The sequence below is a fragment of the Natator depressus genome, chromosome 15 (assembly GCF_965152275.1).
Source record: "Natator depressus isolate rNatDep1 chromosome 15, rNatDep2.hap1, whole genome shotgun sequence".
Taxonomy (NCBI): domain Eukaryota; kingdom Metazoa; phylum Chordata; order Testudines; family Cheloniidae; genus Natator; species Natator depressus.
Genome location: NC_134248.1, coordinates 13,387,179 through 13,414,433, shown reverse-complemented (window position 1 = coordinate 13,414,433; position 27,255 = coordinate 13,387,179). Strand labels below are relative to the sequence as shown.

Sequence of the window (27,255 nt, the reverse complement as noted above, 5' to 3'; positions counted from 1 at the left end):
CAAGGACAATAAAGATTAGAATGGAAGTTCGGTGCCTAAATCCTTTTGAGGACCTGGACCCAACTGTCTGCCTTACATTTTCAAAAAAAACGCTGGGTGCAGTCTGCCCACAGCAGCCATCCCACGTCATGAGAGCTTTGAGCCTGATTCATTTTTATTTGTACAAATTCAAATTATCTGAGATCCCAGCATCTTTATTTCTTTGACCCATTCCTTCCCAAGATGGTCATTATTATTTTAATGATAAAATACAGTAGAACCTCAGATTTACAAACATCTCAGGAATGGCGGTTGTTCATAACTCTGAAATGTTCGTAGCTCTGAAAAAAACGTTATGGTGGTTCTTTCAAAAGTTGACAACTGAACATTGACATACAGCTTTGAAACTTTACGATGCAGAAGAAAAATCCTGTTTTTCCTTTTTTTTAATAGTTTACGTTTGACAGTACTGTACTGTATTTGCTTTTTGTTTGTTTGTTTGTTTGTTTGTTTTGTTTCTGCTGCCCCCTGATTGTGTACTTCTGATTCCAAATGAGGTGTGTGGTTGGCTGGTCAGTTCGTAACTCTGGTGTTCATAACTCTCAGGGTCTACTGTGTGTAGTGATGCTTAGGAAAGAATAAAAGGCACAGGTCACATCTTAAAATGCATGCTGTGTATCCAAAAATGAATGATTAAAATTGTGTGTATGTGTAACATATATACACTCCAGGTCAGTTACACATGCACATGGGCAGCTTTAGTGAACATGCAAGCCCTTTATCTGAGATCCAAATAGAGGGCCAAATATTGCCCTCCATTGTGCAGGGGAAACCTCCCCCCAAACCTGCCAAAGTGAAGAAGAGTACTTCCACAGCATCACCAGAGACCATAGATACTCTCCATGCAAGAACTGCAGGATGGCTGGGGTTCTGTAGTTTTGGGGTTGGCAGGCCAGGGAAGGTATGTGAGAACGGCTGGGGTGCAGTCACTCGCTGCGGCATGATCCCCTGTATTGCAGGAATTCCCAGAACCAACACCCTTCCATTCCTGCAATCCCTCAGCACGCTGGAGGTGAGGGAGCAGGGAGGGAGAATGATTTATGCAATTGCAGGGAATAATAGGGACAGTGTGTCCTTTTTAAAAATAGCATTACTAAAACATTTTAAAACATTCCCCATGTTCTTGACCCAGACCCTGCCATCTCATTATTTATTGTATACTGTTTTTCTGGACCATTACTCTAGGTACATTAGCCGGTGTCTATGCTCAGTTGTGTCATTATTTACATATTGGCTGGTTTTCTACAAATATAAGAACCAAGTAATTTTTCAATTGTTCTTGTATGTGTGTGTGGGTGTGTGTGTGTGTGTAGGCCAGGCTGGAGGAGGTTATGAACCTGATTCTCTGTTGCCCTCTATTTTGAAGGTCATTTAACCAGTGCAAATTGCTACCATTCTGATTTAGCAGCATTTTACACTCTCTTTGCGCTGAAGTAATGATTACACAAGGTCCAGGGCAATCTATGTACATCACAGCACACAGCCCAGCAGAGGGCTTATCACTCAAGCAGCCTTTGGCCTCTATATGAAGTAGCTCCACTTCATTCATGAGCCAGGATTAGATAGACCACTTCTGCGTAATTCAGTTCAAACAAGAAAACATGGTATGGGAATCATAGCACTGAGAAGAAATGGATCATTGTCTATTTAACAGTGAAAAGCAAAGGAGAAGCATTGAAGAACTAATTTATGCCAGCAACACAGATCTAAACCATGGTTTGCATTATGTGACGCGAAAAAACCAGACAAAGCCAAATACACATTTATATCAAAAAATGCAGAGGGATGCCATTTATTTGCAAATAAAAGCTCATCTTCAGGGTAGGAGTTGTGTCTTTTCTTTGGCCCCATCCTGCAAAAATACCAGTGATTAACGTTACCACCATGAATAGTCCCATTGAAATCAGTGAGACCATTCATAAGCATAAGTCTTTGCAGGATCGGGGCCTATGTTCGTACAGTGCCCTGCACAAAGGGGTATCAAATCCTTACGAGAGCCTTTGAATGTTGCCATAAGATAAATATTTAATAATAATAATAATAATTAATTACTAATAATATAGTAAAGCAAATGACTGAGCAAAGGAAGAAATGGGAAGAACTCTGTAGGGAATCTAGGGGAGAGGGGAAACTATACACACATTAAACCCAGTAGGTGCACCAGGAATACGCTTTAACTGAATGTTTAGTTGCCAAAATTATCTGCAGACAGCAGCCCCAGTTGTTGAGTGCTGCGGTCCCTTTAAGAATCTGGTCCGGCACAGATCACATGAGCAGCATTGCAGAGCACAGCGAGAGGGACTTGCTGCAGGCTCTCTTCTCTTCAGCTCCATTTTGCAGCAGCAGCAGCCGCCGCCGCGGAAGCAGCTACAGGCTGAGATTAACGATTTAGTAGAAAGGGAAAGTTCTTTGCAAGGATTCAAGATGCCCATGTTTGTTGTTAACACCAACGTGAGCAAGGATGCAGTGCCCGAGAGCCTGACTGGGGAGATCACCCAGCAGCTAGCAAAGGCTACAGGCAAGCCTGCCCAGGTGAGTTCAGGGGGGTAACCCTCCTCCTCCCACCCCCAGGGGCATGTAGGTAACTTGCATGCAGGAAGAGCAAACTGTACAACGTAAGGACGTCGTAGTTAGCCTGAATCCTTGGTGCTGTTCTCCTGGATGCTTCCTTTCTAGCCTAGAGGAAACGGAAATGAGTCTTCGTGTAAAAGGGAGACCTCTAATTTCTGCTGCTGCAGGCGGCTTTGAGGTCAGTCGGTCGCCTGGGAGTGCAGCGAGACAGGGTGGAAGGACTGAGTGAGCACATGGAGGCTTGCTGGCATGGCCCGGGGGAGGGGGAGTTGGTTTCTTCTCCTCCTCTGCCAATGGAATAAGTGAATGTGCGTCTGACCAATATGTAGAAGTGACACTGCACAATGAAGCCCGTCTCCCTCGTGGGCAAGGCCAGGGTGTTGGTTCTTTAGGTGCAGGAGTGGGTTCTCGCATGCTTAGCTTCTAGAAAAGCAAATGAGATAGCTCTCAGAGTAACAGCCGTGTTAGTCTGTATTTGCAAAAAGAAAAGGAGTACTTGTGGCACCTTAGAGACTAACCAATTTATTTGAGCATAAGCTTTCGTGAGCTACAGCTCACTTCATCGGATGCATATTGTGGAAAGTATAGAAGATCTTTTTATACACACAAAGCATGAAAAAATGGGTGTTTACCACTACAAAAGGTTTTCTTTCCCCCCGACCCCACTCTCCTGCTGGTAATAACTTATCTAAAGTGATCACTCTCCTTACAATGTGTATGATAAACACCCATTTTTTCATGCTTTGTGTGTATAAAAAGATCTTCTATACTTTCCACAGTATGCATCCGATGAAGTGAGCTGTAGCTCACGAAAGCTTATGCTCAAATAAATTGGTTAGTCTCTAAGGTGCCACAAGTACTCCTTTTCTTTTTGAGATAGCTCTGTTTACCGTAGTTGTGTTTGTGGGAGGGAACTGTTCTGTTAGAATAGGTAGGTCTTCACTGTAATGGGTGTATAGATTAGGAATATTCATCATGCAAATATATTGTGTTTCATACTAACCTGGCAAGCTCTTCTCACCAAGTATTTAGGGTGACCAGATAGTAAGTGTGAAAAATCGGGGCTGGGGGTGGTGGGTAATTGGCACCTATATAAGAAAAAGCCCTAAATATTGGGACTGTCCCTATAAAATCGGGACATCTGGTCACCCTACAAGTATTTTTCTCTACTGATGTCCACAAAAGCCGGATCTAAGTGGGCCTTTGCTATTAAAGAATGATGTGTACAGAAGACTAATGCTATGTGAAGTCACTTTTTTCCCTTGCTCATTTGGGTTGCAGTGAGGCCCAGTGGGTTGGAAAAACCTTCTGGCATAGAGGGCAGCAATGGGTAAGAGAGAGTGTGACAGTCCCAGGTAGCTGCAGAAAATTCATCTTAAAAATAAATACAGTTTCAAATCCTATTCAGTCAGAAAAATGTTTATCTACTATCTAGCACATAGAGAGGCTCCTGGTCCCCATAGCTCTCAAATCACTTTACAAACATGGGTATGTGGCTCCACTTAACAGATGTGTAGAGAAGCTAAGTGGCTTGCCCAAGGTCATACAGCGGCTATTATCAATGCTAGCATTATCTTTTAAATTTCCCACTTGTGCTACTATAATGGGAGCTAAAGCTCTGGGAGTATCAGAGTAGACAGCCCATTAGTGTTTTGATCACCCAGTCATCTTAACAGGCCCCTGAGCAGGGTTAGGAGATGAGGTGGCCAAAATGCCAATGGTCTTTCTCCATCAGCATGAGTTGCAGTTCCATGAGTTGCGGTCACACTACTGGAGTTGTACCAGTGTGAAATGTGAACAAAAAAGGCTAGTGTACACACCACCAGTGAATCGGTGGCAGAGCAAGCAAGACAACAGAGTCCTCCTGACTCCCTGTCCTGTGCTAAATCTACTAGACCGCAGATGCCTTGAAATGTTATAGATTTATGGGAGCAATCTGACTGGTCAATGGCCCCCGGGATGTGCACCTGCTTACAACTTGTGTGGAAGCCAACAATTACAGCCCTCACCAATGGCTAAACATCAGCTGGCTAGACAGCGAGTTGGATGCAGGCACGAGTCTCAATGAGAAGGATCACCACACCTTTGCAGGAGGTGGTTGATGTCTTTATTTAAAAAATTACAGAATTATTTAAAAAAAGGAAAAAATGTAAGCTGGGGAGCTAAATCACTACATGTCTGACCAAGGTACTGTACTACTGTAGTGGATGCTTTAGAAATGTGTATGAATAAACACCATTTGTGCTTGCAGTAGCTAATTCCAGAAAACAAGCCTGCTCTCTGGATTCCCAGTAAATGCACATCAGGAGAGCGTGGAATATTACCTGATCACTGGTTGTTGATTTGTTTCACAGTACATAGCTGTGCACATTGCAGCTGATCAGCTTATGTCCTTTGGGGGCTCCACCGATCCTTGTGCCCTTTGCAGCCTTCACAGCATTGGCAAGATAGGAGGGCAGCAGAACAAGAGCTATACCAAGCTGCTATGTGACCTGCTCACTAAACAGCTGCACATACCTGCAGACAGGTAAGGCTGCACCAGAGTGACATTCCAGTTAACCGCTTATCTAAAATTACTTTTTTGGATTCTTTATTATGCTCTCTGGTTGTCTGTTATTGCTTTTCGCACCTGAGGTGTTGTTTTTCCCCCACACACACACCTGAGGGTGGTTTTTTTTTTTTTTCAGCTTTATTTCAGTAAAATACTGCAAATATGGCTCTTTCATAAGACTCCTAACTGAAAAAGTCCTTCATCATGCAAGCCTTTTACTAAAGAACTGAATCTATTTTGAGTAGGGAGTTACAACTGTTCTAAAATCTGAAAGGTGTGTGCTGGTGCCATTAATTGGCTTTTTCTGGATTAATGTGGTTCAGGCTGGCTCTCGATCTTTCCAGACTACTGTATCCCTTTCAGGAGTCTGATTTGTCTTGTGTACCCTCAAGTTTCACCTCACTTAAAAACTACTTGCTTACAAAATTAGACATAAAAATACAAAAGTGTCACAGTACACTGTTACTGAAAAATAGCTTACTCTCTTATTTTTACCATATAATTATAAAATCAATTGAAATATAAATATTGAATTTACATTTCAGCATATAGTATATAGAGCAGTATAAACAAATCATTGACTATATGTAATTTTAGTTTGTACTGACTTCACTAGTGCTTTTTATGTAGCCTATTGTAAAACTAGGCAAATATCTAGATGAGTTGATGTACCCACTGGAAGACCTCTCCGGGTCCCTGGTTGAGAACCACTTGGCTAATAGACTAATTCTAATCCCAAATGGCTGACTAATGCAGTATAATCTGACCCTCAGGGGTTAGGGTGAAATATGATGAACATATGTATAATATTCATTGGGCCCCTCCCCCCCTTTTTTGGGGGGCATGAAGGGAGATCATTGGGCAGATTGGGGACCCAGAAGAATGCAGGCACTTGGCAAACAGCTGCAGTTCTGTCAGCCAGCAAGGGAGTAGAGCAGCTGTGCTCAGTGGCAAACAGCAGGAGGAAGCTGCTGCTGCCTATGCCTGGAGAAGCAGGGAGCTGCAGGCAGCCAGGAGAGTCCATTTGGTTTTGGCAAAAGGTTGCAGTACTCAAAAGAGCTCAAACCTTTTGATCTCTCCTGCAGTTCCAGACATGTCACTAAAATGACGTGTTTTTAACTAAGAGCTTGGAAATGCAAGAAAGAAAAGGCAGTGTGCTGGAGGTTGCGAGCCTTGGCAAACCCAGCTTTCCAGTGCTTGGTAAAGTATTGGAGGAGGGAATTTGTGGGTGGTGCAGCTTCTGGGCTTAAGCCAAAATTTACTGGTAAAGATCTTGCTAGCTTTTCTAAAAATTAAAAATGGAAATGTGAAACCACATCCCTTGGAGGGTAGGAGGGGGAGTGATATTCCTTCCCCTTCTCTTCCCTCCCCCGGTTTCCTATACAAGTAATAATGGATAGCTTTCATGCACTAAGCATCTAACATTTGTCATGGTCAACATTTCTACCTTTTTTTTTTTTTTTTTTAAACAGAGTCTACATCAACTATTATGACATGAATGCTGCTAATGTGGGCTGGAATGGTTCCACCTTCCAATAGGGCACTCCCGTGTGAGCAAAGAGGCTATTCCTGGACCTGCACATCTCCTGCCTATTAGCAGACCATGGCACAAATTGCCCTTCCCTGCATTTTGTGCACTGTCACGGATGACGGTTCCTTGCTAGTGTGTTCACATGACTGTTTAACATTCCTTTTGTTTTCTATATGTAGAAAATAAATAATAAAGATTTAGAAGTGGCATGGCGTGAGCTCTTCCTCTAGGATCGGGGAGGGAGTTTGGCTAGCCTAACAAAACAAGTGTTTTTCTGTCTCTTTGAACCACTGTGTCCTAGGAACAAGGATGAGGCCAAATAAGTCATATTAGTTTTCAATGACTCAAAGTGCAAATGATTCAGATTGATGACTGGCACCAGTGGTGGTTCGAATGAGCTCTTACTCTTTCAAACATCGTAGGACTGGGCATGTATTTACACAAGACTTGTAAATACATGCACAATCTTATGATGCTTGGAAGAGTAATATTGCTGCCTTTCAAAATTAAGAAAATGAAATGGCTGCCAGCTCCTGGCATTTCTGTGGAGGCTGCCTTGCCATCCTTGGGATTTCAGGGGAAGGGAGTCACATCAGAGGATTTGTTCAGTTAAGAAATCTGCTTTAAGTATAGAGCATTCACCAGCAATCAAAATGAATGTAGCACATTTCTTTGTTCCTTTTTAATTCCATATTGTGTAGCGCATGAAGGTAAATCTTAAATGCATTGTAATCCAGGTGTCCTTTCAGTGCCCATTTTGTAGGGGCAATGTTCAAATCTGTGTCTAACTCTCTCACCTGTACACATGCTCATTGGCTGGGTAGGTGCACAAGAATGTTCTTTAGCTGGCAGTGGCACATGCCTTGCAAAATTCTACTTGCCCATTGGCTTGAGCAGGCATAGGAACATAAGCACAGCCATGCTGGGTCAGACCAAAGGTCCATCCAGCCCAGTAGCCTGTCTACTGACAGCGGCCGATGCCAAGTGCCCCAGAGGGAGTGAACCTAACAGGTAACGATCAAGTGATCTCTCTCCTGCCATCCATCTCCACCCTCTGACAAACAGAGGCTAGGGACACCAGTCCCAGCGTATTTCACTTGCCCGTCGGAAGCCGATACAAAGGATGATCCCTTCTCGGAAGGGTTGCTGAGTAAAGCCTGGTGCGGGCAGGCTCTCCTGGGCAGCCGAGGACTCGGGCAGGGCCCCTGGTGCTACTCGCTGTTGTTGCCGCCCAGCCCCAGACCCTGGCAGGTGCTGTGCGGGGGTGACCAGCCTGTGCCTTAGCAGGCTGCCAGCTGAGGTGTGGCTGGGCCAACGGCGAGGAGGGGGCTGTTCAGGGGAGACGCCCTGGCTGGGGCCTGGCCCAGTAACCCGTACGCTCTGTGACAGGCCAGAGCCCGAAGCAGATTAAACAACTGCCCCTGCCAGACGGGGCCGAGGGTGGAGCCCGGCCTGGCCATAGCCTGGAGCCAGGCTAAGCTGCCCAAAGGCACCCGCCGCCTCTTCGCGCCTCCGAGGCTGTAGGGGGCGATGGCGGCCGCCGGGCTCTAGCTGTGCAAATCTCAGTCGCAAGCGTAGCTACTGCGCCGGCTGACGTCATCTGAGAGCGCCCGTAGCGGGGAGGTGGGGGTGCAGGATCCGGAAGTGGGGCTGCAGTAGCATGGCGCTTTTCCTCATCAACAGGTAAGCGGGAAAGAGAGAGAGAGAGAGAGCTCGGGTTGGGTTGGGGCGGTCGGGAGAAGAACGGAGCCCGCGGGAGGGCGCGGCGCGTGGAGCAGAGCACGAGCAGGCGGCGGCGGCGGCAGACAGGCCCACGTGTGTCGGGGGAGGGGCGGCGCTGCTGGGGCCTGTGGTGGGCGTCCCGCGGGTGTGGAGGAGACGGGCTCCGCCGAGAGCCGGTGTCGGGGGCGTTGCTGCTCTGCCAGGCTGGGCAGGGATTCGTAACGCAGCGTTACTCCTGCAACTCATCCACGTTACATGAAATCGTATTTCAAACTGTGTATGGGGGGGATCCACCCCATTCCCGACCCAAACATGCAAAGCAGCCCCCCAGAATCACGAGATTGTCTTAAAAATCCTGAGATCGTCTTAAATCATGAGTTCTTGTGGTTTGCTGTCAGCTTTTGGAGCCGTCAGGCTGCACCTGTGTCATGTTTTCAATATTTTCTCTGGGGTCATAAGACTTTGGTTTAAATGGCTGCGTTACCATGGTTAATACAAGATTACAAAAGGAAGTACTCTTAATTGGCTACAAAGATGTAGACTAGAGCAGTGCTGCTTAATCAGAGGTACATGTACCCCTGGAGGTACACAGGTCTTCCCGGAGGTACATCAACTCATCTAGATATTTACCTGGTTTTACAATAGGCTACATTAAAAGCACTAGTGAAGTCAGTAGAAACAAAAATTTCATACAATTACTTGTTTATGCTGCTCTATATACTAAAATGTAAGTACAATATTTATATTCAAATAGATTTATTTTATAATTATATGGTAAAAATGAGAAAGTAAACAATTTTTTGGTAATAGTGCGCTTTGACACTTTTTTGTATTTTTATGTTTGATTTTGCAAGCACGTAGTTTTTAAGTGAGGTGAAACTTGAGGGGTATGCAAGACAAATCAGACTCCTGAAAGAGGTACAGTAGTCTGGAAAGATTGAGATCCACTGGCCTAGATTATTGTGCCTTCTTATGATATCTAGTTGACTGTGAAACTGAATTTTGTTGCCTTTTCTCTGCCAGTAAAAATGTGAAAAGGGTGGTTACAGCCTTGTTGTAGTGCTTGCTGTGGTATGTTTAAAGCGTTTTCTTTGTGAAATATTCAGATACCTTGGCGGTGAGGACGATGCTACTGAGGACCGGTCACAGGCCCTGTTAGAACGGCTGCGGGAACAAGCTAGAGCCAGGCAACTGAAAAAGCAGCAGCAGGTGCCTTTGCCTTCTGATGAGTTAAAACAAAAGAAAACAGAAAATGAACTCCACCAAAAGCTCAAAAACTCTGGATTTGATTCTGAAAATGAATCACAGAGAGAGGCAAAAAAGAGGAAGAGAGGACACAGTGGTGAGGGTTCCTGTGGAGAAGGGGAAAAAAAGCTGAAGAAGAACCACCAAGTGAGCAGTGATTCTGAGAAGCCTTCAGCAGGGGCAGATTCTGGCCTAGCTGGTGAGGCTGCCAATGGCTACATTCCAGCTAAGAAGAAAAAGAAAGAAAATGGGAAAAAATCAAGTCTACCTCAAAAGAAAATTGAAGCAGGTGAAAGCAAAACTGAAAGTGTAGGATTTAATTGTTAAAATTCAATGTCAAATTATTTTTTATTTTAGAAGAAAGTGCAAAATTCTGACCTTCTGGGTCTGGTTTACAACTGGAACCTGAAAATTGGTGTGTGAGAGTAGGGGGGCATGCACATAAGTATGGAAAGTTAACCACTGATTTAACGGTATCAGAGGGCAGTTAGAGCTACATCAACCTTAGGATTGGAAAGAGAGATGAGAATGTAAGTGGATTTTTAGATCCTAGAAAGCCTAATTAGTAAAAATACTTACAGTTTTTTAATCTGTTCCTCTGTCTCATTTTTAGCATTTTATTCCTTCTACCAATATTTCAGATCCTGACGAAAACAATAGACAACAGGAAAATAAAAGTAAATTGAAGAGACACCAAGCTGCGAGGAAGAAGGAGAGGGACATTCCAACAGAAATTGAGACAAATGGAGCTGAAATTGCTGAGAAAGACAGTAGTGAAGAAGTGAAAGGGAATCAAAGCACAAAGGAGCAAGTGTGGATACCTACTTTGAATGAAAAAGCAACACCTCCACCCTCTAGTTTGTTGGTTCTGGGAGGGTATGACAAAAGAGCAGTGCAGAAGGTAACCAACTGGCCAGGGATTTTGTTCTGATTGTGTTATTTGGGTGAGAGAAGGAGTATTCTAACATGCTTTATAAGTAGCATTGTCAGGCTTTATGGTAGAAGTCATTTAGTTAATACAGAGATTACTAGCCTTTCTAAATAAATAATTTTTTTCCCTATAAAGGATAAAGTATATTTTAAACAAGAGTCTTACACAAAAGATAAAATAGTGTTACTGACTATACCATCTGCTTGATAAATTTAAAACAATGCTGACTGTAATCCTGATGTATAATAATACATGGTTGACTGCCCTTTCATTTCAATTTGCTCTTCAAATGTTTTACTGTTTTTCATTTTTTAATGGTATGGTCAGTGTGTCAGGTCCCAATCCTGAAAACTCTTTGTGCAGATACTAAACTTTTAATTGTACAAGTGCAGAGATGCACAGTTTTGGCCTATCTTCAAGCCTGTAACTTGCTGCTTGTGTGTTACTTTGAGAGAATGTTAACATTTTCTACAGAAAAGTTCATATCCTCTTAAGTCTGAGTGCATAAAATCTTGCCCCAATAATTATGTTTAAAATACTGAATACTAATTAGTTACTGATTGTGTTACACTAACTTTTTCCCCTGGATTAAAGGAACTTCAACTTCAGGCCAATTGCTGAGAATCTCTATTTCAGGATTCATTCACTTTTTGTTTCCAGGTTCAGCCCATCCTACCACAGTGGCTAGCTCAACCCAAGCTGGTCCATAAACACATAAAACAGAACCTAGTTCCAATCCAGGAGGTTCCAGGAATCCATCCCAAACTGCTAAAGAAGCTGCAAATGAATGGAATAGAGTCTTTTTTCCCAGGTACCTTTAATATTTTGTTTGGTCTCTCTCTCTCTCTCTCTCTTTTTTTTTTTTTTTTAATCAGCTAACTTCTCCAATATTCAAACTGCTCATGTTCTGTGTTTGTGTATGATATAAAGAACTTACTAGAAAATCAGGGCTCTGGGGCATGCTTGAGATAAGTGATTTTTTTGGGGGTGGTGGAAACAAATTCCAAAATTTCCCAAAAGCTGACAAGAATATGATACTTTAGCCAGTGTGGTGTGGATTTGTTAACTTTAAATTAATTTAAACCAATATATAAAGTGGTTACTTAGGGACCAGTCATCTTCACTACCAGAGCTGGATGGAGAGAAGAATTAGGTACCTATATGACAGGTTTCAGAGTAGCAGCTGTGTTAGTCTGTATCTGCAAAAAGAAAAGGAGGACTTGTGGCACCTTAGAGACTAACAAATTTATTTGAGCATAAGCTTTTGTGAGCTACAGCTCACTTCATCGGATGCATGTAGTGGAAAATACAGTGGGGAGATTTTATATACACAGAGAACATGAAACAATGGGTGTTACCATACAGACTGTAACAAGAGTGATCAGGTAAGGTGAGCTATTACCAGCAGGAGAGCGGGGGGTGGGGAACTCCGACCAGGGGTATTCTATCTGCTACCCAAGATCCATAAACCTGCAAATCCTGGAAGCCCCATCATGTCAGGCATTGGCACCCTGACATCAGGTTTGTCTGCCTATGTAGACTCCCTCCTTCGGGGGGGGGGGGGGGGCGGCGGCGACGGCGACACGGGACTTTTGTAGTGATAATCGAGGTGGGCACGTTCTTGTCAACTGCTGGAAATGGCCCACCTCGATTATCACTACAAAAGGTTTCACACACACACACCCCAGCCCTCTCCCCCCACCCCCCTTTGCTGGTAATAGCACACCTCAGTGTCACAGACTGATCCATCTTAGAAAAAACTTGCTGTTCCATACTTGGATATGAGGTGGAGCTGAGGTATTCCTGTGTATCTGTAGAGGTTCTGACATAGGCTAGGTAGGGACAAACCTCTATAAAATCTCTACTGGAAGGTCTTATTGGTAGCATGTATGTTGCACATTGTTGATTTGATTAAGACAAAGGAATGAAAACAAACGTAGAATTATTACAATGGGTTAATGCATTAACCTTTCACTTTTAAAGATTTAACTAATTACATCTGTGATCTGGATTTATCAGGTCTTAGTCTGCATCAGAAGACCATCAAAGGACTGCAGCTCTAGCTCAGACGTTTTCTATTTTAAATTATTTCACTGTTTAATATTTTGCTGTGCTAGAACATATAGCAGAGTGTAATGAGTTGCTGGTATGCTATCCTCAGTTACTCTCCTTATGTCAATCACAGATTCTTATACTTTGAGGTCCAGAAACCCCTGTGTTCAGTTTATCGTATACACTGGCAGGAAATAAGTTCAATCATTTACTGCTTGTACTGTCCATGTAAATAGTTTTATACTATTAATCAAGAAAAAGCTAAACCATAATATGCTGTGAGGAAGAGGCTCATAGATGATTTGTTAGTGGATATTTAGTTCAAAGCTGGCTAATAAGCCAGAGCTCTCCGAAGGAGAAGGGAGAGAAGTCACAGGTTTCAGTCAAAGCTTTTGTCCTGAATAATTTGCTCTTGCTTCATTTGTAACGTCTCCTCAAGGACCCAGAGCTACAGGAAGCTGGGCACCATCAGCTCCTACTGAAGTTGACGTGAGTTGGGAGCATTTAGCCCCTTGCAGGACTAGCTCCAGTTGAGAGTAAGAACCATCTTTTTAGGCAGAGAGTACACAGCTGCCCTCAGCCTTGAAGGAACAGACTCTGTGCTGTCTCCCAGTGAAAGGAAGATTTTAAAAAATACTAAATAGTTATGTGGTTATTCTTGTTAAACTCCTGCCTAAGATCATTCTGTTCACACTTTCATCACCTTGATACATAGGCAAACAAGAAAAAAATATATAATGAGCTACAAGGAGGTGCTAAGTTCGGATTTAGGGACAGCTGAATTACTTGTATAGGGAAACCCACATAATCATTGCCTAGATCTAGTCAGGGCTCACTTTCAGAATCAATAAATTGATTTAATCTTTTGTTTATAGCCCGTTAAAAAAGACCCTGATGAAAAGATGTGAAACAGCTTCCAAAATGAATTGGGTTCCCCTTGAGTAGTGAAGAGCTCTTTTGAACTCTAGATCTTCCATATTTGCACCAGAAAACCTAACTTAACAGCAGGGAGAACACAAGGCTTTCCAAGTCACAGAAAGAGATGACATTGTACAGTTTTTAATAGCATTTGACGGATAGACTTTGGCCAGGTTGTTGCTTTTTACTGATCCTCATTTTCCTTTTGTTCAGTTCAGGGGGAGGTGATTCCTGCCATTTTGGAGAGTGCATCCAGTGGCTTTTTGGTAGGGAGGGGAGGATGCCAGCCCAGCGATATCTGTGTCTCGGCCCCTACAGGCAGTGGTAAAACACTGTCTTTCGTCATCCCTGTGGTACAGGTGAGTTTAGCCAAGGTGTAGAGTTGTAACAGAGAGGGCCACAGTTGCCTTTGTTTCTCAGCAGGGCTGTAAAATGGAAGCCTCTTGAGGTAGGTAAGAAAGTCAGGAAGAAACACCAACAAAAGCACTGAGGCTTAGAACTGCAGAGTTGCCTAGATACAATTCCCATTAACTTCAGTGCCCCATCCAGCTTTCGTGGCCAAAGAACATAATGTGAGGAGTTGAGGAAGACCGCGGGGAATAAATGAATTAGTAAATGTTGGGGGATTATGAGGATGCCGCCCACTTGCCCAGACTGGGCACAGAGACCCCACTAGCTTTCAAGTGCTCATATGGCCTTTGTTTTGGCAGGCTCTGTTACAACGAGTGGTTTGCCAGGTGCGAGCTCTGGCAGTTTTGCCCACCAAAGAACTGGCACAGCAGGTAAGAGACTTTTTTTCCTTCCTTTCTCTAAGCTGAATTTAAGTCAAGTGAAAGGCTGGTGCTTTAAACCCACTGCCCGAACACATGTGATTTCTACCATGTGAAGTAGGTTGAAGACTAACTGGGTTTGATGCTGGTGAACATAACAGAAAGCATTGTCATAAACAACTGTCAAAGTAGCTAACAAATCCCATCTCCCCTCTGCAGGTGAGTAAAGTATTCAACATCTACACTGATGGGACAGGTCTGAAGGTTGTTTTGGTTACTGGGCAGAAATCTTTCAGGAAGGAGCAGGAGACTCTTGTCCAGAGAACGTAGGTTAAATATGCTTTTGGATAATGTTTTACAGCTCAAATGTCTCAACCCCTTATCTCAGTGCATGGAGAGGTTGAAGTGTAGGCTATTGCATCACGTGTTAGGTTGCATCACGTTAGTTTTTCTGAACACTAGGTTCATATACTGGATATTGTTTAAAATCTCTGCTTGCCAGAATGCTAGGAGCAGCATTTTTCTAAAGTTTTGTTAGCTTTAGTAGGATAGAAACACATTACCTGTGACTTTGAGTATGAACTGCTATTTACGCAATAGAGTCTGTCCTTGGGATCAGCAGCCCCACTCGGGGGTAGGGGAAGAAGTGGCTATGTCTGTCAGTTGCACCTTCAGGAATCAAACTGGTCATGAAATTGGAAGGGTGGAGGATGTCCCTCCTTACTGGAATCCTTAGCACTTCGTGCTTTCTGGTGTTATAAGATCTGTCTCTTTTCGGAGCTGATTGGTTTTTTAACCACTGCCCCAGGAAATTCTTTTGTTCTCCTGTGGCTGCTTTGTAGGTTTGCTGTTTGTTCGGCCTGGGTTTCAGTTCTGTCCTCTTATTTTATCTTCGCAATTAGGTTCTCCAACACAGACATACCTGCTTCTAAGAGAACCTGGGATTGGGGCAATGGTGATGGCCTGCAGCCCACATTATAACACTGGCTAAAAAAAGGGTTACACACCAGATAATTTCCAATTATTTAACCATGAAACATTCTCCAAATCTGTCTGAAATAAGCTAGTTCTCCATCTCAGCTCTCCAGAGCAAAGCATGGCCTCGAGTATCCTACATACACGTTCTTTAATGTAAATGATATATTTGACTTCTTATTCCTCAATTAAGTGAAGTGAGAAAGGAAAGCGAAAAAAAGACAACCAGGTACTGGTTGGTCACAGGAACATGTTACATTGACCTCACTATACTGTGCACAGCAGGAAGCAGCTGGGTGACAGGACATTTTGTCTTTTCAGAGTGATGGGTTACTGCAGTCTGGCTGATATCATTGTGGCCACACCTGGACGACTTGTGGATCATATTGACCAGACTCCAGGGTTCAGCCTGAGACAACTTCGCTTTCTGGTGAGTTAAAACAATCAGATCTACTGAGCTGATTATCACAAGGCTCTTTGTGTCTATAATTCCTACTCTACATCTTTTTGTACTTCTGGTGCATATACACATCTATGTATAGGAACTGCCATGCCATTCAGATTATTGGTCCATCTAATCCTAGTATCTGCCTCCAGAAAAGGCATTTTATGTAAACACCTGGAGGGGAAAAAATCTACAAAAATAAAACTTAAAGGGTCTAACTTCAACAATCAAAACCAAGATTTCACAGTAAATTATCAAATTTATAATAACTCACCAGCATATCGGAGTATGCACTGGGGTCACATTTATTTGGTGCCTTATTTATTCAAGGTATCCGAGATCTGATTTCCCTTATGTCATTTAAAGCCACGTGGTGTTTATTAGCCAATGGATTTAAGTTAAACCAAATCTATTTATCATATGGGACTCAAGGTTGCCCTTCGGTTTGGCCACTGAATACAACAAAACAAGATTGGATCTTTTTCTAAAAGATATGATCTAGGAATTATTTTGGAGAAGTTCTTTGTTATACAGGAGGTCAGACTAGATGGTCACAATGGTTCCTTCTGGCCTTGGAATCTATGTATCAGGTATTTAGATGCCTATGCAAGGACCCAAATGTAGGATTCGGCTCCCATATTAAAACTGTGCTTTTTTTTTTTTTTTAAGCGAAGTAGTTTGGCTGATTAGAAATGTATGCATATGCACAAGGATAGTGTGTGTGTGTGTGCATGCGCGTGCACTCTCCTTTCTATCATTTGTTTATCCCAAGCAGAAATGTCTTCTGCCTGTTATAAAGAGTGGGGTTTAATGTATGCAGGAGGAAACCTACAGCACCAAAAGGAGCCTAACAACAAGGGCTGTTTCTGTCTGAGTGCAGATTATAGATGAAGCTGACCGTATGATAGATGACATGCACCAGAACTGGCTGCATCAAGTGGTAAAAGCAGTGTTCCGAGCCGAAGAGGACTCTGGCACCAACGTGCTTTTCCAGAGGACAGAACCGGGACCTGTAACGGCAGCCAGGTAACTTGGAAAATGCACTCTGCTGAATCAGTACTACAGAGGAGGACTCCAGGTTACGTCCCTATTCAGTGCTGGTGTTTTGTTGTCTGCTCCATTTGGATGTTGATTTTTGTGTATGCTCCAATACTCATTCAGGTAGAAAACATACTGCTAATCAAGTCTGCTGTTTTTCAGTGGCTTGAAAATGCAGATGGCAAAGAGCTGATGCTAGGAATTGACCCATGCTTTTTAAAGTGAACTTTACCAACTGGATCTATTGATCCTTTCTCCAGCTAGATTAGGGTGGTATTAAAGAAACCAAAAATGTGCAAAACTTTGAGGATCAATCACTATGTTTTTATAGCTGACTGAGTTGCTCCAGAACTATCACAGCTCCCCTATAAGGAGATTGGCAGAATGTTTGCTGGACCACCCCTGAGCTATTCATCTGTAGTTGCTGTTTCTATGTAGCATCATAGACATGCATGGCCTTTCTCAGAATACATACAGGCAGGTTACCTGCCCAGAACAGGGTTAAGACAGAATAACAGGAGGAGAAAATTGAAGGAGAGGTTGAGGTAGGGTTAGGACCAAGGCGAAGACACGAAGATTGCCTGTTCACTTGGGAAGCTGGTGTATGCACTGGGGGAAGGATGGGGGGCTCACAGGTTTTTTTTTAGTTGATATTAACTGCTTTTATGAACTAATTAGAGCACTAGCAGTATAGGCAAGCTTAAAGGGGCAGGGGGTTGCAAAGTGACTTGCAGAAAGTGGATTGGGTCAGGAAGAGAGTTCCAGGAAGAGTTAACGACTTCTCAGATTTTTCAGATGTTGTTAGAGGGGAGGAGTAAAATGTGACATTCCTCCTGTCTGCCGTAATGCTCAATGCCTGCACGCTATCTGTCTCAGCACTTGCTGTCCCCAGATACCACTACAGAAGTTGCTGTTCTCAGCCACACTGACTCGGAACCCAGAGAAACTGCAGCAGCTGGGCTTGTACCAGCCTCGCCTCTTCACATCTGTCTACTCTGAGAAACAAGCCCTCACAGCTGGGACAGAAACAGAACAGGATGCTGAAAAGAAATACTCTCTCCCTGAGGGACTTTCGGTAAGGTGGTTTATCCTCTCGCAGCCATGGAAGGTATCTTGCTGGGCAGCTTTCCAACAGGGAAGGAGCGTGAATAGGTTACATCTGAAGAACACATCAGACTCAAAGCAGCTTGATCTGCTTCTGGAAATAGGGTTACATTTTCCCTTAATTTTATCCCATGAATAAAAGCATTTCTTCCCCAGGCAGCCTTGCATTACTGAGGATCAGGAGGAGAAATGGTTAAGAGAACAGATAGGTCCTACATATGTAGCTCTACATATGCATACCTGTTGATGGATCTCCACCTGTTCATCTCAGAACAGGGCTTTTTTACACAGATACTCCTTTAAAAGAGGATGAGAAGCACAATCAGCACTAAGGAGTGCGATAATAAGATAAGAGTAATATATAGCACTTACATCACACTTTCCAGGGGTAGATCACAAAGTATGTAGCAAAGACAAGTATACATCATTATGTTCTTTTAGAGATTGGGAAATTGAGGCACAGTGTTGTTTTTGCCTGACGCTGCACCGTGTATCAGTGTCAGGGACAAGACTAGAACACAGGTCTCCTACCTCAGTCCTGTGTTGTCTTCAACCTTTGAAGAGGTTGAAGTGTTGTCTACCTTCCCTGTATAACTTGTCCCAAAGGAGATGGCACTGTGGGATCAGTTATCTGTAATAGTGAATGTGTTTGTAAGTAAGAAGCTCAGACAAGTAGGTTTGGGGAAAGAGTCCATGTGAAGAGCAACGTTTTTAAAAGTTACTGTTTCTTCTCTGTCCCCTACAGCAATATTATGTACCTTGTAACCTGAATTCCAAACCTTTGTTCCTCTTGTATTTCGTGCTGAGAATGAAATTTACCCGGGTGCTCTGTTTTACCAACTCCAAGCAGACTTCCCACAGGTGAGTTCATTGATGGGGTACTTACTATGTGTACCTGTAACAGTCAATAGGATAAATTCATGACTCTGTTTTATCTCCCCACCCACTTCCAAATAGATTGTTCTTACTGATTCGAGCCTTTGGTGGAGTGAATGTAGCTGAATTCTCTTCCTGGTTGACTCCAAGTGAGAGACAGAGGACCCTGAAGGAATTTGAACAGGGGAAGATACAACTGTGAGTGTCTCAGATGAGTGTGTGTATGTGTGTTTGGGGGGTGGTTATAGTACTGACCCATGCTACTTCCAGTGTAGAGGTTTCAGAGTAGTAGCCGTGTTAGTCTGTATCCGCAAAAAGAAAAGAAGTACTTGTGGCACTTTAGAGACTAACAAAATTATTTGAGCATAAGGTTTTATGAGCTACAGCTCACTTCATCGGATGCATGTAGTGGAAAATACAGTGGGGAGATTTTATATACACTGAGAACATGAAACAATGGGTGTTACCATACAGACTGTAAGAAGAATGATCAGGAAAGGTGAGCTATTACCAGCAGGAGAGCCGGGGTAGGAGGGGGACCTTTTGTAGTGATAATCAAGGTGGGCCATTTCCAGCAGTTGACAAGAACGTGTGAGGAACAATGGCGGGGTGGGAGGAATAAACATGGGGAAATAGTTTTACTTTGTGTCATGACACATCCGCTCCCAGTCTTCATTCAAGCCTAAGTTAATTGTATCCAGTTTGCAAATTAATTCCAATTCAGCAGTCTCTCATTGGAGTCTGTTTCTAAAGTTTTTTTGTTGAAGAATTGCCACTTTTAGGTCTGTAATCGAGTGACCAAAGAGATTGAAGTGTTCTCCGACTGGTTTTTGAATGTTATAATTCTTGATGTCTGATTTGTATCCATTTATTCTTTTACATAGAGACTGTCCAGTTTGGCCAATGTACATGGCAGAGGGGCATTGCTGGCACATATCACATTGGTAGATGTGCAGGTGAACGAGCCTCTGATAGCGTGGCTGATGTGATTTGGCCCTATGATGGTGTCCCCTGAATAGATATGTGGACACAGTTGGCAATGGGCTTTGTTGCAAGGATAGGTTCCTGGGTTAGTGTTTTTGTTGTGTGGTTGCTGGTGAGTATTTGCTTCAGGTTGGGGGGCTGTCTGTAAGCAAGGACTGGCCTGTCTCCCAAGATCTGTGAGAGTGATGGGTCGTCCTTCAGGATAGGTTGTAGATCCTTGATGATGCGTTGGAGAGGTTTTAGTTGGGGGCTGAAGGTGACGGCTAGTGGCGTTCTGTTATTTTCTTTGTTGGGCCTGTCCTGTAGTAGGTGACTTCTGGGTACTCTTCTGGCTCTGTCAATCTGTTTCTTCACTTCAGCAGATGGGTATTATAGTTGTAAGAACGCTTGATAGAGATCTTGTAGGTGTTTGTCTCTGTCTGAGGGGTTGGAGCAAATGTGGTTGTATCGTAGAGCTTGGCTGTAGACAATGGATTGTGTGGCGTGGTCTGAATGAAAGCTGGAGGCATGTAGGTAAGCATAGTGGTCGGTAGGTTTCCGGTATAGGGTGGTGTTTATGTGACCATCACTTAGCACCATAGTGTCCAGGAAGTGGATCTCTTGTGTGGACTGGTCCAGGCTGAGGTTGATGGTGGGATGGAAATTGTTGAAATCCTGGTGGAATTCCTCAAGGGCTTCTTTTCCATGGATCCAGATGATGAAGATGTCATCAATGTAGCGCAAGTAGAGTAGGGGCATTAGGGGAGGAGAGCTGAAGAAGCGTTGTTCTAAGTCAGCCATAAAAATGTTGGCATACTGTGGGGCCATGCGGGTACCCATAGCAGTGCTGCTGATTTGAAGGTATACATTGTCCCCAAATGTGAAATAGTTATGGATGAGCACAAAGTCCAGCCACCACGTTTGCCGTGACATTATCGGGAATACAGTTCCTGACGGCTTGTAGTCCATCTTTGTGTGGAATGTTGGTGTAGAGGGCTTCTACATCCATAGTGGCTAGGATGGTGTTTTCAGGAAGATCACCGATGGATTGTAGTTTCCTCAGTGGTGTCTCGAAGATAGCTGGGAGTGTTGGTAGCGTAGGGCCTGAGGAGGGAGTCTACATAGGCAGACAAACCTGCTGTCAGGGTGCCAATGCCTGAGATGATGGGGCTTCCAGGATTTGCAGGTTTATGGATCTTGGGTAGCAGATAGAATACCCCTGGTCGGAGTTCCCCACCCCCCGCTCTCCTGCTGGTAATAGCTCACCTTACCTGATCTCTCTTGTTACAGTCCATATGGTAACACCCATTGTTTCATGTTCTCTGTGTATATAAAATCTCCCCACTGTATTTTCCACTACATGCATCTGATGAAGTAAGCTGTAGCTCACAAAAGCTCTTGCTCAAATAAATTAGTCTCTAAAGTGCCACAAGTACTCCTTTTCTTTTTCCAGTGTAGAGAGAGTAGTGGAAACATGTATGTAATAAAACAAACTCATCTGCAAAACTGAACTTACAAAATCCAACTTGTGAACTGAGTGGGAGGCTTAGGCTATGTAAACACTACAGCGTACGTCGGTATAAGTTATGTCGCTCAGAGATGTAAATAAGCACCCTCCCTGAGCAACGTAAGTTACACTAACATAATCACCAATTTAGACAGCGCTATATTGGCGGGAGAGCTTCTCCCACTGACATAGCTACCGCCACTCGCAGGAGCTGGAGTAATTAAGTTGACGGAAAAGCCTTCTCCGTCAGTTTAGAGCACCTGCACTAGGAGCATTACAGTGATGCAGCTGCTCTGCTGTAAGCTCTGTGGTGTAGCCGTAGCCTGAGACTCACATTTTCTGAATTGTGCTGGTGCATTTGTGTGCATTTATTGCAATTTTTTGTACAGTTGAGCTACTTGTGTGTGCAAATAGCCTCTTAGAATCTAGCTGCTAAGTTGCATGAGCCTTTCTGCTGATCAGGTTTTTATTGGCACATCATAGAAAATGGATGCCGCTTTACTGCGGGGGCTATAATGAACAAAAATAATGTAATCTAACAGCAAGAACCTGTTAGACTAACTGTCTAGATTTTTGTTCCCAGGTCTGTCGCTAATTTGCTGTGACCTGAGGTATATCACTTAATCATGTGCTTCAGTTTCTTTAATACTGATGGGGCACTGAGTACTCACTGCCTGACAAGTGTCCTTGAGAACCTTTCATGAAAGGGGAAACATATTAAAATACATTTTTTTTTAATACAGACCTCTCTTTGCAGTGGCTGTTTGGCTGTCCTGTCTTGAATGCTTTGAGCATGAACACTTGGGTGCATTTTCAATATGGTTTGTGGGCATTTAGCTCCCAATTACTTTGATAGGAGTCGCCTGGCTAAAAATTCCACATAGCGTGCTGTTAATATCCTCTGTAGCTACCAAAGCTGGAAACTCCAGTGGTGTCATGGTTTATGTCAATAGAAAAAAATCCTCCAGAAGTGCTTAGCACATCACTGGAATGGATTTTCCCCGCAAGTGTCTAATATGGCTGGTATAGCTAATAAATCTGTCGTGTGATTCGTGGTACTATCTTATGCTCCAAAGACCCAGCCCTCTGTATTGTCTGGCTAGCTTGATTAGGGAGATTAGTAACATATTGTGAGCTGCTCCTTATCCAGTTACCAGAATTTGCAGTGTCATTGGGCAATGGCTTTATGCCATGCAACAGACCTGGAAATGAACGCTACTTGTTTTTTTTTCTTTAAAACTTAAAACAGGTTAATCAGCACAGATGCCACTGCTCGAGGGATTGACATTAAAGGAGTGAAGTGTGTTATAAACTATGATGCCCCTCAGTTCATCAGGACTTATATTCACCGGTGAGTGGCTGAGGAATAAAAAGAAGAAACGTGAATTCGGATTATAACCTCTCTCTTTTGGATGTAGCTTTTTAGACGTTAAAGCATTCTTCACGTACGCAAAAAATGTATGTGGTGTGAAAAGTTTTTTAATACCATTGCAATAGAGCTGTTCGTTCAATATGAAAGCGGTTGTTCAATCAAAATTAAGCCTGTAGAGTCACTGTAGTGACACAAGGCCAGCCTAAATTAGGGCTGCTTCCTACTATACCAGGCCTAATTTATAGAAAATGTGGGTATTGCCCTGGACGGTCCCAAACACTGATGACCTGATTTTCAGAAGCGCTGAGGGCCCCAACTCCAGTTGAAATAAGTGAGGACTGGAGGGTCAGCACTTCTGAAGATCAAACCCTGAAATGTTAACCTTTTGTGTTTATGTACAGAGGCCTACTTATACTGATGGTACTTATAGAAATAATCTGAATAGTCCTCTTCAGGTTTCAAGAACTCCTGTTGGGGCAAGGTGGGAAGGAATGTGCTGCAGCTGAGGGGGGAGCAGATGGACAGTTAAACCAACATTGAGGTTGGCCTCCTTTATCTGATTTCAGAGTTGGAAGAACAGCTCGAGCTGGAAAGGTGGGATTAGCATTCACCATGCTCCTGAAAGTGCAGGTGAGTCATAGTCATGGCAGCAATTCTGAAGTGAAGCACAGCAGAGTGGTGAGGAGGATGGGGTTAACGTAATTTTCCTCCATCCATTCACGTGCAGTCCAGTTCTGTGTACAGGTACTTTCCCTTCAGTGGTATCTGTACAGCACATTTTTCATAGACACTACTTTATTTACTCTTCATTGGTTGTGAAGGTGTCCTGGCGTGGCTGTATTGAGTATGAATTCTTAGTTTTGCATACCGCATTGCATGAAGGGAGGTAGCCACACCGCCCCCCTTCACACACTGAAAGCAGTATGCCTAAGCTTCCAGATCTTGTGCTGAAAATGAACCGTTGATTTCCTGCCAGCATTCCAGGAACTCTGTTGCATTCCAGGCCTCGTGTGTGAATTCTTCAGGAGTTTGGGGAGACTGCAAACCCAGTTTTTAAGCATAAAAGTTAGGTCTTCTCAGAATTGAGCTTATATTTGGTTGTGAAGTTTATTCACTAGTAATTTCCAAACTAGATGGAGCCTCCCAGACTTGCTCAGTTCCCAGGCTCATGGTCTGACAGTTGTGGTGAAAAGATGAAGGGGGCAGCACCCACTTTCCTGAGTCTCCTCCTCCCCTTAATTTTCTGTATCTGTTTGTGATACAGGAGCGGAAGTTTTTGCAGATGCTGAGGGATGCTGGCACCCCAGATCTGGAGAAGCAGCTGGTGAAGAGCGAATATTTAAATCCATTGTTGCAGCAATATGAGGAAGCACTGTCCAAGCTCCAGAAAACTGTCAAGGTAACCGCAACAGTGAAGAGCTGCAGTATAAAATTCAGCTGCACAAAAAGCTCATTGTAACCTGCTGCAGACTTGAACGTCAATTAGTGTTCAGTGTCTTTTCTCTTAACCTTGGAGATCTATTGAGATGCTTGAGCCAGTAGAGAACAGAAGGGCCCTGTGTTGAAAGCACAGTAGGCATTACTTATTTTACTGCCTTTCTGCAGATCTGTTGATTTCCTCTAGTGCGCTGGGGATTTGAGGGCTGGGAGGAGGAAGACAGAATAACTATGTGCAGAGGCTGAACCTTCTGTCAGATCAGAATTTGAGACACAATTCACCCAACTTGCAAATTGCATAGCTACGTTTTGAACTTTCAAGGAAAAGGGGTTCCATTTGCTGACCTTCCATTAGACAGGAGTTCTTTCATCTGTAAACAGAACATCAGTGTCCTTACCAGCTAAGCGTAAGAGCAGTCACACATGGTAACTGATCTGGGGGGAAGCTCCTGCTCTAGTACTTTGTGGAGAATCCTAAAACTAAAGTCAAGAGATTGGCGACCTGTCCCTGCAAAATAGATGGCTTTGGTGTCCAGCTTCTGGACTTTAGCAGTGCTGGGGAAGTGGAGAGAAGGGAAAGAAAATGTGTCAAATTCAGCTGCATTTCTGCCTGTTTGATACAGTTTGTGCACAGCTGTGTGACCCTGTGACCCAGGCTCTGAGTATCTGCAGTCACCTTCTTTGTCTTAACAGGATGAGCGAGCACAGAAACGAGCATGAGAGAGCCCAGGAGAGAAGACTGATGTATATTTTCCATGGCACTGAAATAAAGCCAGGACTTATCACGTTTTTGCTGTTAATGGCAAGTGTCAGGGTAACAGTGCAGCTCCAGAGCCGATGGATTAGCTGCCCAACCTCCTAGTCAAAAGGCTAAATTGTCACCTTGCCAACAGGCATTGTGGACCTCACAGAGTGTGTACAGCCCCCTTCCATTCTGAGGGAACTGGCACCAAAGCTCCGATCTCAGTTTGAACAAATATTCTTTGCAGGGGAACGCTCTCTCCTGTCCTATTGGTATATTGAAAACTGCCAACAGTAAATAGAACATCCTACCTTCTTAGAGTGTGCATCTGATGGAGCTTCCAGTTATCAAATTTGATGGGGCCAGGCCCCTCTTGGCTTTGCCTGTGGATCATTTCGACAAAGACAATTGTTCCTTCTCCTTTGCTGCAGACACATGATCTGTATCTGCAAAGTGCATCAAAAGCCGTACCATGTATGTAGCAGACTGCTGTCAATTCAAGAACTGTTCCAGGCTGGGGGTGGAGAAAAAGGATGACTTAAATTTTGAAATAAAGAGTAACTTTAAAAAATATGGTTTTGTTTTCTTGTAAAGGATGGTTCTGAGTAAGTAAAGGAGTTTTTAGAGTGAACTAATAGTTGTTCTGGGTCCCTCATACCAACCTTTATTCCCCCTTTATCAAGTCAGGCCCGTGGTCATAGTTCCTGTTGGAAACACCAGCAGTGTTATCAGTCTAAATTACACCATTAATTATGCTGAAGTTTTACTGTTTACTAGGGCTGTCAATTAATCGCAGTTAACCTACGTGGTTAACTCTAAAATTAATTGGGATTAATCACACTGTTAAACAATACAATACCAATTGAAATTTATTAAATATTTTTGGATGTTTTTTCTACATTTTCAAATATATTGATTTCTATTACAACACAGAATAGAAAGTGTACAATGATCACTTTATTTTTATTACAAATATTTGCACTGTAAAAAACAAAACAAATAGTATTTTTCAATTCACCTCATACAAGTACTGTAGTGCAATCTCCTTATGAAAGCTGAACTTACAAATGTAGAACTGTTTTATTTTTGAATGCAGTTTTTTTTATACAATGTAAAACTTTAGAGCCTACAAGTCCACTCAATCCTACTTCAGCCAATCGCTCAGACAAACAAGTTTGGTTAAAATTTGCAAGAGATAATGCTGCCCGCTTCTTGTTTACAATGTCACCTGAAAATAAGAACAGACGTTCACATGGCACTTTTGTAGCCAGCGTTGCAAGGTATTTACATGTTAGATATGCTAAACACGATGCGTATGCCCCTTCATGCTTCGGCCACCATTCCAGAGGACGTGCTTCCATGCTGATGATGTTCGTTAAAAAAATAGTTTATTTGAGCATGAGCTTTCGTGAGCTACAGCTCACTTCATCGGATGCATAGTGAGCTGTAGCTCACGAAAGCTCATGCTCAAATAAACTGGTTAGTCTCTAAGGTGCCACAAGTACTCCTTTTCTTTTTTCTTTTTACGAATACAGACTAACACGGCTGTTACTCTGAAACCTGTTAAAAAAATAATGCATTAATTACATTTGTGACCGAACTCCTTGGGGGAGAATTTTGTCTCCTGTTCTGTTTTACCTGCATTCTGCCATATAGTTCATGTTATAGCAGTCTTGGATGATGACCCAGCACACGTTCGTTTTAAGAACACTTTCATAGCAGATTTGGCAAAACACAAAGAAGGTACCAATGTGATATTTCTAAAGAGAGCTACAGCACTCAACCCAAGGTTTAAGAATCTGAAGTGCCATCCAAAATCAGAGGAACGAGGTGTGGACCGTGCTTTCAGAAGACTTAAAAGAGCAACACTCAGATACCAAAATTACAGAACGCAAACCACCAAAAAAGAAAATCAACCTTCTGCTAGTGGCATCTGACTCAGATGATGAAAATGAACATACGTCGGTCCACTCTGCTTTGGATCATTATCAAGCAGAACCCGTCGTCAGTATGGACGCATGTGCTCTGGAATGGTGGTTGAAGCATTAAGGGACATATGAATCTTTAGTGCATATGGCATGTAAATATCTTGCGGCACCAGCTACAACAGTGCCATGTGAACTCCTGTTCTCACTTTCAGGTGACATTGTAAACAAGAAGCGGGCAGCATTATCTCCTGCAAATTGTAACCAAATTTGTTTGTCTGCGCGATTGGCTGAGTGGACTTGCAGGCTCTAAAGTTTTACATTGTTTTATTTTTGAATGCAGGGGTTTTTTATACATAATTCTACATTTGTAAGTTCAACTTTCATGATAGAGATTGCACTACAGTACTTAAGTGAATTGAAAAATACTATCTTGTTTTTTTTACAGTGCAAATACTTGTAATCAAAAATAAATATAAAGTGAGTACTGTACACTTTCTATTCTGTGTTGTAATTGAAATCAATATATTTGAAAATGTAG

At 43.1% G+C, this 27,255-nt stretch overlaps 2 protein-coding genes across 2 annotated transcripts; both read left to right on the top strand.

Moving 5' to 3' along the window:
• Positions 1–2,300: 2,300 nt before the first annotated feature.
• LOC141999175 (macrophage migration inhibitory factor) lies at positions 2,301–6,899 on the top strand. The gene is made up of 3 exons (XM_074972323.1): positions 2,301–2,571; positions 4,965–5,137; positions 6,634–6,899. The coding sequence occupies exons 1-3, from the start codon at positions 2,464–2,466 to the stop codon at positions 6,698–6,700; spliced, it is 348 nt and encodes a 115-aa protein (XP_074828424.1). The 5' UTR covers positions 2,301–2,463; the 3' UTR covers positions 6,701–6,899.
• Positions 6,900–8,260: 1,361 nt separating this feature from the next.
• Positions 8,261–25,339, top strand: DDX51 (DEAD-box helicase 51). Its single transcript, XM_074973267.1, has 16 exons — positions 8,261–8,375; positions 9,521–9,948; positions 10,301–10,560; positions 11,251–11,401; positions 13,774–13,919; positions 14,271–14,342; positions 14,550–14,656; positions 15,627–15,735; positions 16,631–16,776; positions 17,665–17,863; positions 18,638–18,753; positions 18,850–18,966; positions 22,488–22,589; positions 23,177–23,240; positions 23,875–24,009; positions 24,741–25,339. Exons 1-16 carry the CDS (start codon positions 8,353–8,355, stop codon positions 24,765–24,767), a joined length of 2,202 nt encoding a protein of 733 aa, XP_074829368.1. The 5' UTR covers positions 8,261–8,352; the 3' UTR covers positions 24,768–25,339.
• The last annotated feature ends 1,916 nt before the right edge of the window (positions 25,340–27,255 follow it).

What these genes read in the sequence shown, in the direction of transcription:
- LOC141999175 (XM_074972323.1), top strand. Translation starts at nt 2,464, where the DNA reads ATGCCCATGTTTGTTGTTAACACCAACGTGAGCAAGGATGCAGTGCCC. An exon ending in CTACAGGCAAGCCTGCCCAG is followed by an intron (nt 2,572 to 4,964) that starts GTGAGTTCAGGG and finishes TTTGTTTCACAG; the next exon opens with TACATAGCTGTGCACATTGC. An exon ending in CTGCACATACCTGCAGACAG is followed by an intron (nt 5,138 to 6,633) that starts GTAAGGCTGCAC and finishes TTTTTTAAACAG; the next exon opens with AGTCTACATCAACTATTATG.
- DDX51 (XM_074973267.1), top strand. Translation starts at nt 8,353, where the DNA reads ATGGCGCTTTTCCTCATCAACAG. An exon ending in TGAGACAACTTCGCTTTCTG is followed by an intron (nt 15,736 to 16,630) that starts GTGAGTTAAAAC and finishes GTCTGAGTGCAG; the next exon opens with ATTATAGATGAAGCTGACCG. An exon ending in ATCAGGACTTATATTCACCG is followed by an intron (nt 22,590 to 23,176) that starts GTGAGTGGCTGA and finishes ATCTGATTTCAG; the next exon opens with AGTTGGAAGAACAGCTCGAG.